This window comes from Oncorhynchus mykiss, chromosome 11 (genome assembly GCF_057628025.1).
Source record: "Oncorhynchus mykiss isolate SJ-2025 chromosome 11, ASM5762802v1, whole genome shotgun sequence".
Lineage (NCBI taxonomy): Eukaryota > Metazoa > Chordata > Actinopteri > Salmoniformes > Salmonidae > Oncorhynchus > Oncorhynchus mykiss.
Genome location: NC_143032.1, coordinates 54073332 through 54089511, shown reverse-complemented (window position 1 = coordinate 54089511; position 16180 = coordinate 54073332). Strand labels below are relative to the sequence as shown.

Sequence of the window (16180 nt, the reverse complement as noted above, 5' to 3'; positions counted from 1 at the left end):
ACTATTCTCCAGACGCCCACCAGAGGGCACAGTTTGAGGTGCCACGGTTGTCTTGCTGAGTATATCTTACATACCAAGGCTTAACTCAGAGAGATGACTCTGGTAGGTACGATGGAGTTCTGAAAGGGGAAAGGAGAGACTCTGATCTGACATGCAGTTTGCATGAGTCAGGGAGCCATTTGTTAGGCAAACTCTCTGACACGCTGTCATGATTCCTCTCTTTAACCATGAGCTCACTGTGCAGACTGGCTGGCTGACTGGCTGACAGCCACAGTCTCAGCTCTCACACACAGCCACACCTGTCTCATCCCCTCTCTCTCTCTCGCTCTCTCTCAGGCATGCATTCTCTATCTATTTAAAGGTATAGGCTAAACAACATAAACATTCACTCATGAACTTGAACTCTTAGTTCCTATCACACACACACGTTCCCCATCCCTCGTGTCTTCCCACCCCTTCCGCCCTGTGCCGAGTGCTGACTATGCCTGTGAGAATTCTCTCTGGCACTGCAAGCAGAAACAGGCAAGAGAAACAGAGCACTGCAGAACATATATCACCCTCCTGCACTGCAAATCCGGGCCCTCCCTCTCTCCACTCCTCCCTCCCTCCCTCCCTCTCTCCACTCCTCCCTCCCTCTCTCCACTCCTCCCTCCCTCTCTCCACTCCTCCCTTCCTCCCTCCCTCCCTCTCTCCACTCCTCCCTCCCTCTCTCCACTCCTCCCTCCCTCTCTGCCTCCTCTCTCCCCTCCCTCACTTAGTTCACAAAGGTTTCTCCTTGAGCGTGAGTCCTGCAGCGCTGGAGACTAGGCGCAAGAGACTGACGCATTTGTTCTCCACCTGCCCGTACCTGCAGGGGAAGAGGAACCAGAGGGCGCTGGTCTCGTTTTGTCTCTTACGGATTCAACATTAGCGTCACAATCTCCTCTCCTGTTTGTGCTTCTATACCCACGGCTCTGCTGTTGGTGTGCTGGGTACTCAGCGGGAATAGGAATGAGTACAGCTCTCCCTCAGTCTGCCTGACACCAGCTGTTCTCTTCTGGACTTTAGTTTTCCTGTAAGTTTTCCACCAGGAAGACGACAGCAGCGTGAATACCATGGGAGAGGTAGATTCATGGATTGTCTTCCTCTGTGATTCCGGACGTGTCAGAGCGACGGCTTCAGGACCCCGCTGTCAGGTTTGACGTATGAGGGGTATGTGTGTGAGATTTTGTAGTTGCTACTGAGGGTGACCATCAGTATGTGGCTGGGAAGAACCTGTTTGCAGACGGTGCAGTAGTAGATCTACTGTGACTGGAGTCTCTACCAGCTGGGGAACTGTAGAACAGATTTTATATACCATTTTGGGTTCCCCGCTACATAGTCTTGCCCTTCTGTATAACTGTGTATGGAAATAGGCATCTCACAGAACAGACAGCTTAAATAGAATTCACCTTAGCCCGAGATTCTAGGGCCATTGCTGCAGATGATGGACTGAAATGTAGCCATGACGGCACCAGTGGGATTCGACAGCACAGAGGCTCACTGAGAAGCACCGAGGGACAGTGACGCTGGACTGCGAGTCTGTAGCCGGAGCCAAGTGCTGCATTGCTGCATGTTTTTGGAGACACTAGGCCGTCTGACTGGCTGTGCCATCTCTTCCAAACAGCCCAGCTACTGCAACATTAACCTAGCTACGCACCTCAGCAGTATCCAGGACACCAGCTCTGAACCTGGACATCTATCTGGCTCAAGGATTCTCCCTTGACCATATTAACACACTGGACTGCTACTGGACCTCCGCCTGACTGAGCGCTCTGTCCAGACTTCATTCTGCAACGTTGGTCCTTTAGTGATCTGATCTAAACTGAGATGGAGTACCTGGGGGACAAGTTGTCGGTGGCCCAGTCCCAGGTGTCTGGGTGGATGGGGAATGTACGCCGCTCCCTGCAGGGGGCGCTCAGCGTGGTGTCCAGTGCGGTGGAACGTGGGGGCAGGGGTGCCGAGGACAGCCCTGGTGGCTTCAAGAGGGCCAACTCGTTACGTTCTCTGGCCTCTCGCAGCCGGGACTCTTTCCGCAGGTTCTCTCTGCGCAGCCAGCAGCGCCTGTCCCTACGCAGGCGTCCTGGGAGCAGCACCCCCAACACTCCCACCGCAGTAAGACACACTTTGTTTACACCCCCCCACCCCCCCATCAATCCCTCTCACCACCAAATGGTCTCCCGTCAGTCACTACACATTCCAAGCACCTCAAACTTGTCGAGGCCTTCTCTATTTGTGTGTTTTGTGTCTTTGTCTATTTGTGTTGCCATGTGATCTCTCTCTCTGATCCTGATAGTTCCTGAATGTTCTGCTTTTGTTCAGTGCTCATCCCCCTCTGCGCCTCAACTGCTTGTCTCTCTCCTCCTCTGATACCATCTTTGACATAACACTAACCTTAGTCTGTATGTCTGCTCCATAGCTCCCACTCCAGCAGTGTCACTGGCTCCTTAGGTCATAGTTTACTGTGGGCTGGAGTTGGGTTTCTCCCCGACCCTCACTTCTAAACTATGGTCTGTTTTTACCCTTTACACTCGTGGGAATTGGCCTATATTGATAGGGCTAAATTTAAATGTTTCTTACAGAAGAAATATGATAATCATATGCATAAATATGGTATCAATTGAAAGGGAACAGTTTTGAGATTATGGGGCAATTATTAGACCAAAGTTCAGGACACAATAGTTCACCTGATATGAGACTGATTCCAAACATTACACTGTTGATTTTGTGCATTTTACATTTACTGTACTTTCTGCCACGTTTGTTGATAAGCAAATCTTAAAATATTCTGGATAAATTTAGTAACATAAGAATGTTCCTGAAAGAATGTGGTGTAGGTGCAACATAAGACAAAATAATAACATGGGTTTGTCTGAGAGGACTAACTGCTCTCTCCAAAGTGTGCACAGTTCCTGAGTCACTTCCATGTCCTTTGATGACTCAAAGAAGAGTCTTCAACTAGAAAGGTGTTTTTAGAGCTCTCCTAGCTGTGGCGTTGAGGAACTAGAGCGAACACACTTGTAGTTGTTTTGAACACAGCCCTGCATCCCCGCCTCACACAATTACTGTTTTTTACGCAATCCAAAACTGACCATTATGAATTGCCATTTGGGTCAGGTGGTCATCATTTCTAAGTTTATTATATTGCCAACATGACTGGCTAAGTTATAAAATACAATCTTACAGTGTTAGACTTTCACAGGGCAGTTCAGAGAAGCAGATAGTCATTTTAGTGATCATAGAATGGAGTCGAGTGCATTCAGATGAGTGGTCCACAGCTCATTTTCTACACAATAGAGAAACACAGAAACACATTCTGTTCTGAACAACTCAGGGTTGTACTAGATGACGCCATGTCATCTTGTAACTGTACATCAGAGATCATAAACGTTAACACTGTATATGACGTGAGTTTTATATGGGAATGTAAAGTGCAGATTTGGACTCACAGAGGTTTGGCTTGCTTGTATGATATCAAAGTGGTATTTATTATAATCCTCAACATCTCGTCTTTCAAAATACATCGATTTCTCATAATTTACAACATTTTCTGTTGTATTTGGCGCATGTGACAAATAAAATGTGATTTGATTTGAACTTGGCACGGTGCTCAAGTTCAGATCGTCTGTCACTCAGGAGCCCCCTAAGGCACTGCATCGCAGTGCTAGAGGCGTCACTACAGACTCTGGTTCGATTCCAGTCTGTATCACAACCGGCCGTGATTGGGAGTCCCATAGGGCGGCACACAATTGGCCCAGTGTTGTCCGGGTTACGGTTTGGCCGGGTTAGGCAGTCATTGTAAATAAGAATTTGTTCTTAAGCCTTGTTAAATAAAGTTTAAATAAAAAAAAGTTGTGATACAGTTTGATTGCATTTTATGTAAGATGTACAGATTAGTCCTAGCTTGATTGTGTGTCACTGAACAGGAGAATCAGTGTGTGCTGCCTGTGAGGAGAGGTTGTGATGAATGGTCAGAGCACTGAGGCCAGTGAGATGTGGAGAGAAAGAACCAGGGGGGTGGAGGTGGGGCTGCTGTGATGGATGGTGCATTTGCACAATTAAGGGCTGCAGTACTGCTGGGTCCTGTTTGGCCCAGTTGGTAGAGCATGGCGCTTGTGGGTTCTATGCACTCAATACTGTAAGTCGCTCTGGATAAGAGCATCTGCTAAAAATGACTTTATTTTTTATTTTTTGAAAAAGCTGTCCCCCCCTCCACAGCATCTAATGCCCAGAAAGTCCACACACCTGTACCCTCACGTCCTAATCAGTTGCAACGCATAAACGAAACCCCACAGACACGGCAGCCCTTTACCGATTCACTCTCTCGGTCTGGTACGTGTGTCCTTTTTAGCTGGAGCCTGTGTAGTTGTCCGTACAGTACCGGAGAGTCAGCTGGTGGATCATCCAGATACCTCTAATAGGCCCTGGTCTCCCTCAGGCTGACCTGAACCCACCACCTCTCCGTCTGGACCCAGTCCTCTAACCTGCAGCCTGTATCAGCCAGGCCTGGTCTTAAAGTGATATTTTGGGATTTTAGAAAAGAAAGAGTCAGATGAACTCGTGGGTACCATTTTTTTTGTGTCTCTTTGTCATGTATGAAGTAAGTTAGGGGTCGTTTTGCCAGCCAATGCTACAGATAGCATAATGACTGGAAGTCCATGGTAACGCCTGTTAGCAATTGCAGTAACGCCTGTTAGCAATTGCAGTAACGCCTGTTAGCAATTGCAGTAACGCCTGTTAGCAATTGCGCTAACGCTTGTTAGCAACTTCTTTCAACTGCACACAGAGACATAAAAATGATATCCACAAGTTCATCTGACTCTGGGGAAGTAGATTAAGGGCCTCTGCCAAAATCCCAAAGTATCCCTATAAAAGTTCTTAAACCAAGTCATTCAGGTTTTACTAACATTCTGTTGTGCTCTATATTCTCAGCATTGCACTTATGTAATAATGACTGAACTAAATACCCTAAACATGTCCTTTTCAGTTCTCTATCAGAGGTCAGTGTTTTGGTAGCTCTGTAAAATGTGACTGGAGTGCTGCTCTGTTGTTGACAGGGGATTAGTGCTCATGGGATCTGTAGTCATGTTAGGATAGCTGCAGAGGGTCGTCATTGACCAGTCTGTCAATGAGGAGTGTGTTAACTGTTCAACATTCCTACCCAGAGGGGTTGGAGCAGGAGAGTGGGGCTGGTGTGATGTGTGTTCTGTTGTGTTCGTGTTGGGTTCATTGTACCTGCACTAACTAACCGGCCTGCTCTGTTGTCTGCTTCCAGGCAGCATGACCATATGTTAAATGTGTTGGAGCTGCACAGCACTTCCTCATTCATAGAGAATTGTGAATGGCCATTATACGTGACAGAGATGAACTGTTCTTTTCCAGTTTGCATTAAGGAACTAGATTCATAACATGTCCAACTCACTAGGCCTTCAGTTTTATTTTACCAGGTTGGATTGAGATTAAAAATCTTTTTTTACATTTTATTAGAGACCTGGCCAAATTACCAGAACAAAGTTTCATACAAAGGCACATTTACAACATAAAAGACTACAGTTTAAAAACATGAATTTGCACATTGACCAGACAAGATGCTTTGGAGAGGTTTGGTGTATTTAGGGGTCAGAACATTGAAAGTCCCCCCACTTCATTGTCCACCATAGTTTCTACCCAGTCTTTAAAGTCAATTTCATGTCCTTTTGTAGCTCGTTCCAAAGCACAGTCAGCAAAATAGTCATGTGAGCTTAGGTGAAAATTGTCATTTGTCTGCTGGACAAAATGGGCTATATCCTATTTTCAGCACATCAACCCAAAGTTGTCATTTTGGATGAAATTAAGAGAGTGGGTGTTATAATTAACTAGCCTACATGTACATGATTGATGAAAGGTCTCTCAGGTCATGTTGATGTCTGTGATGGTGTAATCGTGGCAGGCTGTTATTATTCAGAGCTGTGATGTCTGTTTGGTCTAACTTTCCAAGGTGCCGCAAATTCTTTAGCCACATGTCAGATTGACTGACATTCTCCCTTGGTGGTCAGCCCTTTCTCTCCTTCCATTCATCCGCTCATTGTTCTGTCGTTTCCCTTGACGCACCCTTCCTGTCCACAGATGGGGGGGCGGGGGGGCCAAGGGCTCATGTTAAGGAAAAGTCTGCTTCACTACCATTCCGATTCAAAATCGCAGCCAGAAAGAAACCTATTTACCAGATAAGGTGCCTGGCAAGCCTGCTCTGTCCTTGTATCCAGTAGATTGTTGATAGCAGAGCCGACACCCTCACATTGTCAATACTGAAGGGCTTTCAGCAGCACTAGTAGTCAGCCAGTCCATAATTTTTCTTAACCCTCTCAGTCTTGCTGCTATTGTTTGGTTGACAGGTAACAGGGTAGCCTCGGGAGTGGCAAACACTAAGTGAGGGTGTGTTTGGGTGTGTTCATCCACGTACACTGTGGATATGGTAGGTGTTCACGGAATTTAGATTACAGGAGATTTTCTTATTGAATGGTACATGCTTAGTCCTGTGCATTAGCTGTGTTCACAGACCCTTAGGGCTGAAATTCATTATATTATAAAGGGGTTTTATGAAGTGTGACTTTTTTTTTGTTGACATATCAGAAATAATTCCTGCCTCAGACAAGACATGACAAGGTCTCTACTTTGTTGCTATTGTTACTCCTCTTTTTCTCAATAAAGGCCTCGAGTCGATAAAGGTAGCTGTGCTGGAGCACTGAACCAACCTGGTCTGTTTGAAAGGCTAAGCATGTATCTGGACTAACCTGCCTGTTTAAGTGTCATGTGACCAGCATGTTCAAACCCATGGTTGGAACTGGAACTCTAATACTTGTTTAACAGCTAAAGACAGATTTGGCCCTGAGAGATCACGGTGTGGATTTGAAAACCAGCCTATGCTGTGATGTGGAGAGGACTCCTATTTAGGGCTGTTAAACCTGGAGAGGAGGAAGTACACTGCTTTCTCAGATGGAGGGATTTTCTCACTGTTCACCCTGACCTTCTTTCTTCCTGTCAGGAAAGGCATTGATGATGAATGACATCCTGTACTGTTGGTTTCTCTCGCTCGCTATTTCTCTCCATTTCTCCCTCTCTCTCTCTGGCCCTCGCGCTCACTCTCGTGCAGTGACAAGAAACAAAACCCCTATTACATTTCCTTCTATCATTCTCTTTAGACAGCCTATTGTGTTGTGGTGCAACAGTGCATCTGTATAACACGATGCAATGGAAGTCAATAGAGATCATGCAAGTTCAGCGAGATTTCTCTGCTTGTGCATGTGTGCGTGCACTCACAGTCTTGAATGCATACACAGGAGGAGTGAGTGGTATTAGGACAGTGTGCCCTCTGTAGCATCCTCATTAAAAGAGACACGGTTCAGTAGATAGCAAACGCACAGTGGCTCACCAGTCTCTGTCCCTGTCGCTATGAGCTCATCCCATTACCTCTCATTATCCTGCTCACCCACTGTAGGTCTGGCCATAGCCACACAATACATGGTTATCAGGACCAGCACCTCACTCACCGACACAGCTGGCCAATTGTCTGTTACTGTAGGCTGGGTGGGGCTTCAACCAAGATCCAATAAGAAGCCTTGATATTTTTATTCAGTCCAGCAGAGATTAATCCAGTTCTGTCATTTTGGAATCTGTTTTCTCTGACCTTCTAGTGATATTCCAAAGGTGCATACACTTCTACTCCTTTTTGACTGACTTGTCATTTTCTCCCTGTCCATCTCTCTTTCAGGAGCAGTTGAAGCAGAGTGGGGATGGTGAGGAAGAGGGGCGTGACATCGACACACTGGTCCACGAGGCAGACAGCCAGTATGGGACCTGGGAGACGGGACTGCGCACTGACGATAGGTGAATACACACACACATGGCTGCTGTGGCCTGGGCCAACACTTGTGAAACATGGTGTGCTCCTGTTTTTGGTTACTAATATGCGGATCCTCATTCCTCAATATGATTACTAATTTCCCCTGAGGCTGTACCCTGGTATCAGGACATCCTGACATCGCTGGTTCTGAATGCCTCTCAAATTGTGCCGATTCATTTCTCACTCTAAATATACAATACTCGTTTGAGCTTGAAATTTAACACTGCCTGGATCGATAAGTAGTATCGAATGGGTGCACTCTATCATGTGTTCTGCCGGCGCAGCATTGACCTTTTCGACAAAGTCACTGAGTCATGTTATATCCAGCCTTCTAAATAGGGCAAAGTGGATAGTTAGCCCCAGGAACTGATTCTCTGCTGTCCTACCATTATGGTTAATGATGGTAATCTCAACATAAATCAAACAACATTTTATTTGTCACATGCTTCGTAAACAACCGGTATAGACTAACAGTGAAATGCTGACTTATGGGCCCTTCCTAACAATGCAGAGAGAAAAAAAGGCAAATAGAAAAATAATAACACTAGGAATAAATACACAATGAGTAATAATAACTTGGCCATATACACGGGGTACCAGTACAGAGTGGATGTGCAGGGGTACGAGGTTAATGAGGTAGATATGTACATATAGGTAGGGATAAAGTGACTAGGCAACAGGATAGATAAAACCGTAGCAGCAGCGTATGTAATGAGTTAAAAGAGCAAAAGGCTCAATGTAGATAACCAACAGCTAACTATTTAACTAACTATTTAGCAGTCTTATGGCTTGGGGATAAAAGAGGTTCAGGGTCCTGTTGATTCCATACCTGCTGCATCGGAACCACTTTCCGTGCGGTAGCAGAAGGACAGTCAATAACTTCGGTGGCTGGAGACTTTGACAATTTTTAGAGCCTTCGTCTGACACCACCTGGTATAGTGGTCCTGGATGGCAGAGAGCTCGGCCCCAGTGATGTACTGGGCAGTACGCTCTACCGTCTGTAGCGCCTTCAGATGCCAAGCGATGATGCAGCCAGTCAAGAAGCTCTCATTGCTGCAGCTGTAGAACTTTGAGGATCTGAGGGCCCATGCCAATTCTTTTCAGGCTCCTGAGGGGAGGATGGCCCTCTTCACAACTGTGTTAGTGTGTGTGGGTCATGATAGGTGCTTAGTGACGTGGACACAGAGAAACTTAAAGTTCTCGACCTTCTCCACTACAGTCCCGTCGATGCGTGCTCGGCCCTCTGTTTCCTGTAGTCAACAATCAGCTCCTTTGTCTTGCTAACGTTGAGGAAGAGTTTGTTGTTTTGGCACCACACTACCAGGTCACTGACCTCTTCCCTCCTATAGGCTGTCTCGTGATCAGGTCAACCACAGTTGTTGTCAGCAAACATAATAATGGTGTTGAAGTCGTGCGTGGCCACGCATTCGTGGGGAACAAGGAGTACAGTAGGGGACTAAGCACGCACCCCTGAGGGGCCCTCTTGTTGAGGGTCAGCGTGTTGGATGTGTGGCCCGTCAGGAAGTCCAGGATCCAGTTGCAGAGGGAGGTGTTCAGTTCTAGGGTCCTGAGCTTAATGATGAGCTTGGAGGGCACTATGGTATTGAACACTGAGCTATAGTCAATGAACAGAATTCACACGTAGGTGTTCCTTTTGTCTAAGTGGAAAAGGGCAGTGTGGAGGGCAATAGTGATTGCGTCATCTGTGGATCTGTTGGGGCGATATGTGAATTGGAGTGGGTCCAGGGTGTCTGGGATGATGGTGTTGATGTGATCCATGACCAGCTTTTCAAAGCATTTCATGGCTACAGATGTGAGTGCTATGGGGCAAAGGTAATTTAGATAGTCCATGTGCCCAAGAACATGAAGGTAACCAATGGTGGTCTGTTTGAAACATGTAGGTATTACAGACTGGGTCAGGGAGAGGTTGAAAACTAGCTAGCTGGTCAGCGCAAGCTCTGACTATGTGTCCTGGTAATCCGTCTGGCCCTGCGGCCTTGTGAATGTAAACCTGTTTAAAGGTATTACTCACATTGGCTACGGAGAGCTAGATCACAAAGTCATCCGGAACAGCTGGTGCTCTCATGCATGGTTCAGTCTTGCTTTCCTCAAAGCGATAATACATGGAATTTAGCTTGTCTGGTAGGCTCATGTCACTGGGCAACTCGCGGCTAGGTTTCCCTTTGTAATCCGTGATAGTTTGCAAGCCCTGCCACGTCCAACAAGTGTCAGAAACGGTATAGTAGGATTCGATCTTAGTCCTTTATTGACGTTTTGACTGTGTGGTGGCTCAGGGGGTTCGTAGCGTGATTTCTTATTAGTGTCCCGTGGCACCTCTAGCCTTTAGCTCAGTGCAGATGTTGCCTGTAATCCATGGCTTCTGGTTGGGATATGTACCTACGATCACTGTGGGGACAACGTCAGTGATGCACTCATTAATAAACCCGGTGACTGATGTGGTAAACTCCTCAATGTTATCAAATGAATCTCAGAACATATTCCAGTCTTTGTTAGCGAAACAGTCCTGTAGTTTAGCATTCACTTCATTGGACCACTTCCATATTGAGCGCGTTACTGGTACTTCCTGTTTTTTGTTTTTGCTTGTAAGCAGGAATCAGGAGGATAGAGTTATGGTCAGATTTGCCAGAAGAAGGGTGAGGAATATGCGTTTCTGTGTGTGGAGTAAAGGTGATCTAGAATAAAAAATAAATAAAAATATTGACTCTAGTTGTACAGGTGACAGGCTGTTAAATTATGTAACACGGATTTCAGTTTCCCTGCATTAAAGTCAACGCCCATTAGGAACGCTGCCTCTGGATGTTCATTTTCTTATTTGCTTATGGCGGTGTACAGCTCGTTGAGTGCCGTCTTAGTGCCAGCGTCGGTTTGTGGTGGTAAATAGACAGCTATGAAAACTCTCTTGGTAAATAGTATATCATAATGTATACTAACTCCGGTGAGCAAAACCTCAAGACTTCCTTAACATTAGAGATTGTGCACCAGCTGTTGCATATAACACCCACAAGCTTCTCTTTCAAGTCTCAGGCACAGTTACTGATGTTGAAATAAACAGATACTATGGTATCTATAGGTACTAACTGTACAGATACAATAGCATCCCAGGCCTCCTGACACTGTGTGGTCGAGGAGCAGTAGCTCACTGAAACCTGCTTTACTTTACTCCAGCTCTCAAAATAGCCTGAGTCTGTCTCGCTCAGCAGGCTGGCGTATCGCTGGCGTACCACTGACCTCCTGTGGCCAGGAGAAGGTATCACAGCAACAAACTCCACCCAGGTTGAAAATCTGGAAAATGTTTTGTAGAAATGAATGAATACTGTAAGAGTTTCAGATAAGATACGATATACATGACTATTAAAAGGCAGTGGGTCATTGTCATATGAATCCAACTCTCTGGATGGAATAATCACCAAATAGTATGGTCATGTACAGTATTGTGACTCAGTAGTGTTTGCTACCTTCATTCTGAAATGAGGAGCTTGTGGTCAAGTGGAGCAGGAGTCTGCTCGGTCATCCATTGTGTCTTCCAGTACATCCTCTATGAAATCTGATGCCCCTGCCTACAGTAAACCCAGACAGGAGAATATGACTCAGCCACACCAAGCTAGTAGACACTGTCACGTTGTTCTCTCAGTGGCATTGGCTGCATATAAAGACTTTTAGGAAGGTAGCCTAAAGTACTAGTCATGTCTGTCCTTCCTGTAGCCTGACTCCTGCCACGCCCACCTCAGACAGCAACCTCAGCCAGTCGCCTAGGAAACCCATTCCGCCCCACACACCAGGGGAACATGCCACACACAGCGACCTGGACACTCCAGATGGCTTCTCCCCCTCGGTCCAGTCCGAGATGCAACTACTCCCCTTCCCTGAGGTAAGACTGACACCAACCTTTTGAAAGGACGTATCAGTGTAACAGTCAGATTTGCTTCTCTTGTGTCTGTGTGTTTATCGGTTTCTCCCTCTCTCCAGGCCTCTACCATCCTGCTGGACTCCAGTGCTCTGCGCTCCAGGGTGCAGCTGAGTAAGATGCGGGGGCCACGTTCGCGCCCCTCCAGGGTGGCTCGTCAGACTGCTGCTATGTCTGTACACCCTGAGGGACAGACCTCGCCCACTGAGGACTGGCGCTCCCGAGACTCAACAGGTCAGGCTAGGACTCTGTTCTCATGTAGACACTGTCATATCTCCAGGGCATAAAATGAACACCCACCACCCACCAAATGAGGGTCGATTTTGGTATTAGCGGGTAGGAATGTCTATTTTACCAGCCACGTTGGTTTCATATCTGCTAATCGCACAAAGGAATGTGAATCCTATATCCCACCTTCCGCAGCCACACTGCCTGTTTTTTGGCTATTTACATTTTTGTTCCCATTTTTGTTTGTTCTTCAATGTTTGTTAGTCAGATTCAAAATCTTAGACACACGTGACACCACGTATGTGGCCATGTTACCACAGTAACCTGCTGCCCTTAAAGGGGTAGCTGAACATTTGCCTCGTGGTGAAATTTCTGTTAAAAGGCTCGGGTCACAAAAAACGAAAAGAAATTGAGCAATATCACACATTACTTCTTACTAATACAGTCCTTGTTTTAGAAACATTACAAAGCATGGTCATTTTTATGTAATTATGGCAAACAAAAATATTTGGGCTCATGGCTCCACATTAACGCTTTTAAAAAAATAAAAAATGCCTGACAAGAAGAATATAGATTTGACTCGTCCGAAACGTTGCACAAATCACAATATCATACAGAAAGGCCGACATTGGAATAATATTCAAATCTATTTTTCATGTACATCAATAAAGGCCTAAGTGCTACAACCTCATGTCCAAACTGATGCTGACATGAGGGAGGTGCCAAACTTTAATGAGACTTTTAATGACATAAATATAGGCTAAACGCCAGTCATGTTTGACCCCTATAATGGAGGATAATTAACATGAACATCTAATGGGCTGTTGACCTCATGCACGGTTTATTTAGATCAAATGATCACAAGATGGGAGAGTGAAAGACCTGTTCATCACCGCACATCACCCACCTTGAGGCTGAGTGGAGGCAGTCAGCATTTTGAAACTATTTAACCATAAATCGTTCAGGTTTTAAACAATTAAGTTTATGTAATTTTATTAAGCATGTCTTGCCTTGTTTCAAAGTAGCCTAGCCAAAATATGGCCATAGGAATGTTGAGGGATTTATTTTATTAACACTCAATATGACATTGAAACCAGATAATTTTTTAAATGTTCCATTGGTTCAAATCAACTTTATTTCATTGTCCTGCAGCCAAAGGCAAAATCCTAGTCATATTAGCATCCATGCTAGTTGATGCATCTTTAGATCTCTCCTTATATTTCTAACAGATATTTTCATCTCTGTCATATGAAACTGCTAATGCGTGCGTTGCACTTTTGAGAATGGTGTTTTCCCGTTAATTGCATTTGATAACATTTTGGCATAGCCTCCAGCTATGTGCGCACTTTTGAGCTTTTAATGTGAAGACATATAACTTTTTAAGCTAAAACGGTCTGATCTGTTGCATCAGCTTTTTTAATGGGCAGTGGTTGTATGAATTTTGGATCTGTCGTCCCAAAACTGTCCCAGAGTCTGTTTTAAACCCGGAGACTAGTCTTTGGACCCGTTCCGAAATGGACCTGGGGATTTCCCACCTAGACCCGATATGCATAAATAAAAAATGATAATATAGAGCGAGAACCGTGCCCAAGGACAACTAGACACGTTCCGTATAGACCTGGTCGGACCCAGACCGGGTCCAATCCAAGTGACGGAAGCAGTAGAAAAGTCATTTTTTTCAAGCTACTTTATTAACCGGAGCTGATACAGCACGAGAGGAGGGAGAGAGATGCCTCTCTAGCATGCGGGGGAGGGGCCATACTGTGAACAAGTGACATAAGGAGGGAGGGCGAGAGATAAAAATCAACCAAGCCAACTCGCGCTGTAGTAGACTAATAGCTGCCACAGCTAGATTATTAATCATCAAATATGATTACAGAGTCCCTCTCTTGGACTGCATCAAACCGGAACAAGAAGCTAGTTAAGCTAGCTAACGTTAGCTAGCTAGGCTAACTAATGCTAAGCATGTGCTTTCTCATTCTACAGTTACAAACAGGGGAGCCGGCAGGGATTTTGGGCCACATGAAAAGATATCACATTGGGCCACACCACCCCTGCCCAATTGCTGTAACCATACACCTCCAGAACCCAATCGACCCATTCAAAGCTTTAAATAACTCTACCTTTGCCGGCTTGCAACTCTCTTGTAGTCCAATATTTACTGTAGGATATTTACTGACAGTGAGCTGTGAAAATATAACACTGTGCATTCAACATTCTGTGGAATTCACTATTTGATGCAAGACTGATACCCTCTATAAGAAATGTGCTAAAGGCCATCTTTTTACAGTCTAAATGTCATTTTAATGTTAACGTTCTTGAATAAAAAATTCTCTTAACATTTAATGAACAATTTAAAATAAATATACATTAACCTCTTCAATTAAAATAAATGAACATAACAAACAAAATAATAAAATCAGCAGCAGATTTTTGACCTAAGTATACATACCAACTAGAAAATAAGCAGCTGTAAAAGTGGAAATGAAAAGGCCTGATGGTGACGCTAGAGGAAAGGTCAAAAGGTCACCAAATGAATAGGTTTCTTCCACTTGGGGTCTTGATTGTACACAAGAAATGTTATGGCAATCCAGCCATTATTTTGAGATATATATTGTTCTCAGCCTGTGGGCATCATGTGTGTAGTGATCCAATATCCATAACCATGCCATTTAACAGCATTGCAAGACTGCAAAGGCTGTCCTGGGACATAGTGGAGCTCAATTCGTTTTTTAAAATCTGTTTTAGCTTACTGAAAGCTCTATCGCCACCAGCAACAGTCACAGGCAGTGTGCAAAATATATGTAAAGCAACTCACACTTCTCCAAAAATGCTTTGCAGCTGCATCTTACAAATTGCATTCAGGAGACCAAGAGGGGACAAGTTAGGGGGGAAAGTGGCAGCATAAACAGTGTTCAGGTGTCTTACTTCATGATGAAACTCAGGTGTAAGATCTCTGGAATACTTCATGATCAGTGGTTGGCACACAGGAGGGACTTTATCCTCACTAATCTGCCCAACTTTCAGAACAGCAGAAAATGATTCTACAATTATTGCAGTGTTCTGGAACCCAATGTCCAAGTCACTTATGATGTTGTCCAAAGCATTAAAAAACAGTGTTCTGGAACCCAATGTCCAAGTCACTTATGATGTTGTCCAAAGCATTAAAAAACAGTGTTCTGGAACCCAATGTCCAAGTCACTTATGATGTTGTCCAAAGCATTAAAAAACAGTGTTCTGGAACCCAATGTCCAAGTCACTTATGATGTTGTCCAAAGCATTAAAAAACAGTGTTCTGGAACCCAATGTCCAAGTCACTTATGATGTTGTCCAAAGCATTAAAAAACAGTGTTCTGGAACCCAATGTCCAAGTCACTTATGATGTTGTCCAAAGCATTAAAAAACACTGTTCTGAAACACCGTTGCTGCACTGTCCTGAGCTGTCTCCTCTTGAGAGGTCTCATCATGGGATCTCTTCCTTTTCCTCTGGCGGCCGTGTTCCTTGCTAAATTGAGTTGCAACATCCATTTGTCAGTGTTGCCTCAGACAGGAGAGACTCCCATCCATCTCTAAGAGCCGGGCATCTCTTCCTTTAAGGCTCTGATATTGGCTGCCTCTGTGTCAACTGAGCTTTTTCTTGACTGGAGAATCACATTCCTGTCCTCAATGCATTGCAGTACCTGCAATTATGCCAACTGACATGTCATTCAACACAATGCTGCTCACCTCCTTCTACAGTTGGGAGTAGGGCTGGTTCAGGGGGGTGGGGATGGGGAGACACGGCTGCTGAGCCTGAAGCTGCATCTGTTGGGCCTGGCACCAAGCAGGGGGAGGGGGAGGGACAACTGATTTAGAATGAATAGCTTGCTAAAAGTTTGCCTGCATTGATTAAAATGTCATGTCAACTAAAAGAGGAGTGAAATGTAAACACTGAATTCTCTGAGAAGATATTAAGATATTAAGTAACTAATGTTAGGGGAGCAAAATTAGCCTATTTCATGGTGGACTAAGCTAACAGGATCATTTCCACCTCTCACGGACTACATCCACCTTCCTTTGTGAAACATTGGGTGACATACTGTCGCCCTTTCTTTTCTCTCTCCTGTCTTTTCTTTCTTTTCGTTTTTTGG

The 16180-nt window shown here is 45.0% G+C and overlaps 1 protein-coding gene across 5 annotated transcripts in view; it reads left to right on the top strand.

The window, feature by feature from the left end:
- Positions 1–16180, top strand: part of LOC110535057 (uncharacterized) — a 42232-nt gene that overhangs the window by 22021 nt on the left and 4031 nt on the right. For all 5 annotated transcript variants that reach the window (XM_090190459.1, XM_090190458.1, XM_090190461.1 and 2 more), the window contains 3 exons: positions 7766–7881; positions 11621–11786; positions 11885–12056. In XM_090190459.1, the coding sequence (XP_090046585.1) occupies positions 7766–7881; positions 11621–11786; positions 11885–12056 (454 nt within the window). The remainder of the gene's footprint in view (positions 1–7765; positions 7882–11620; positions 11787–11884; positions 12057–16180) is intronic.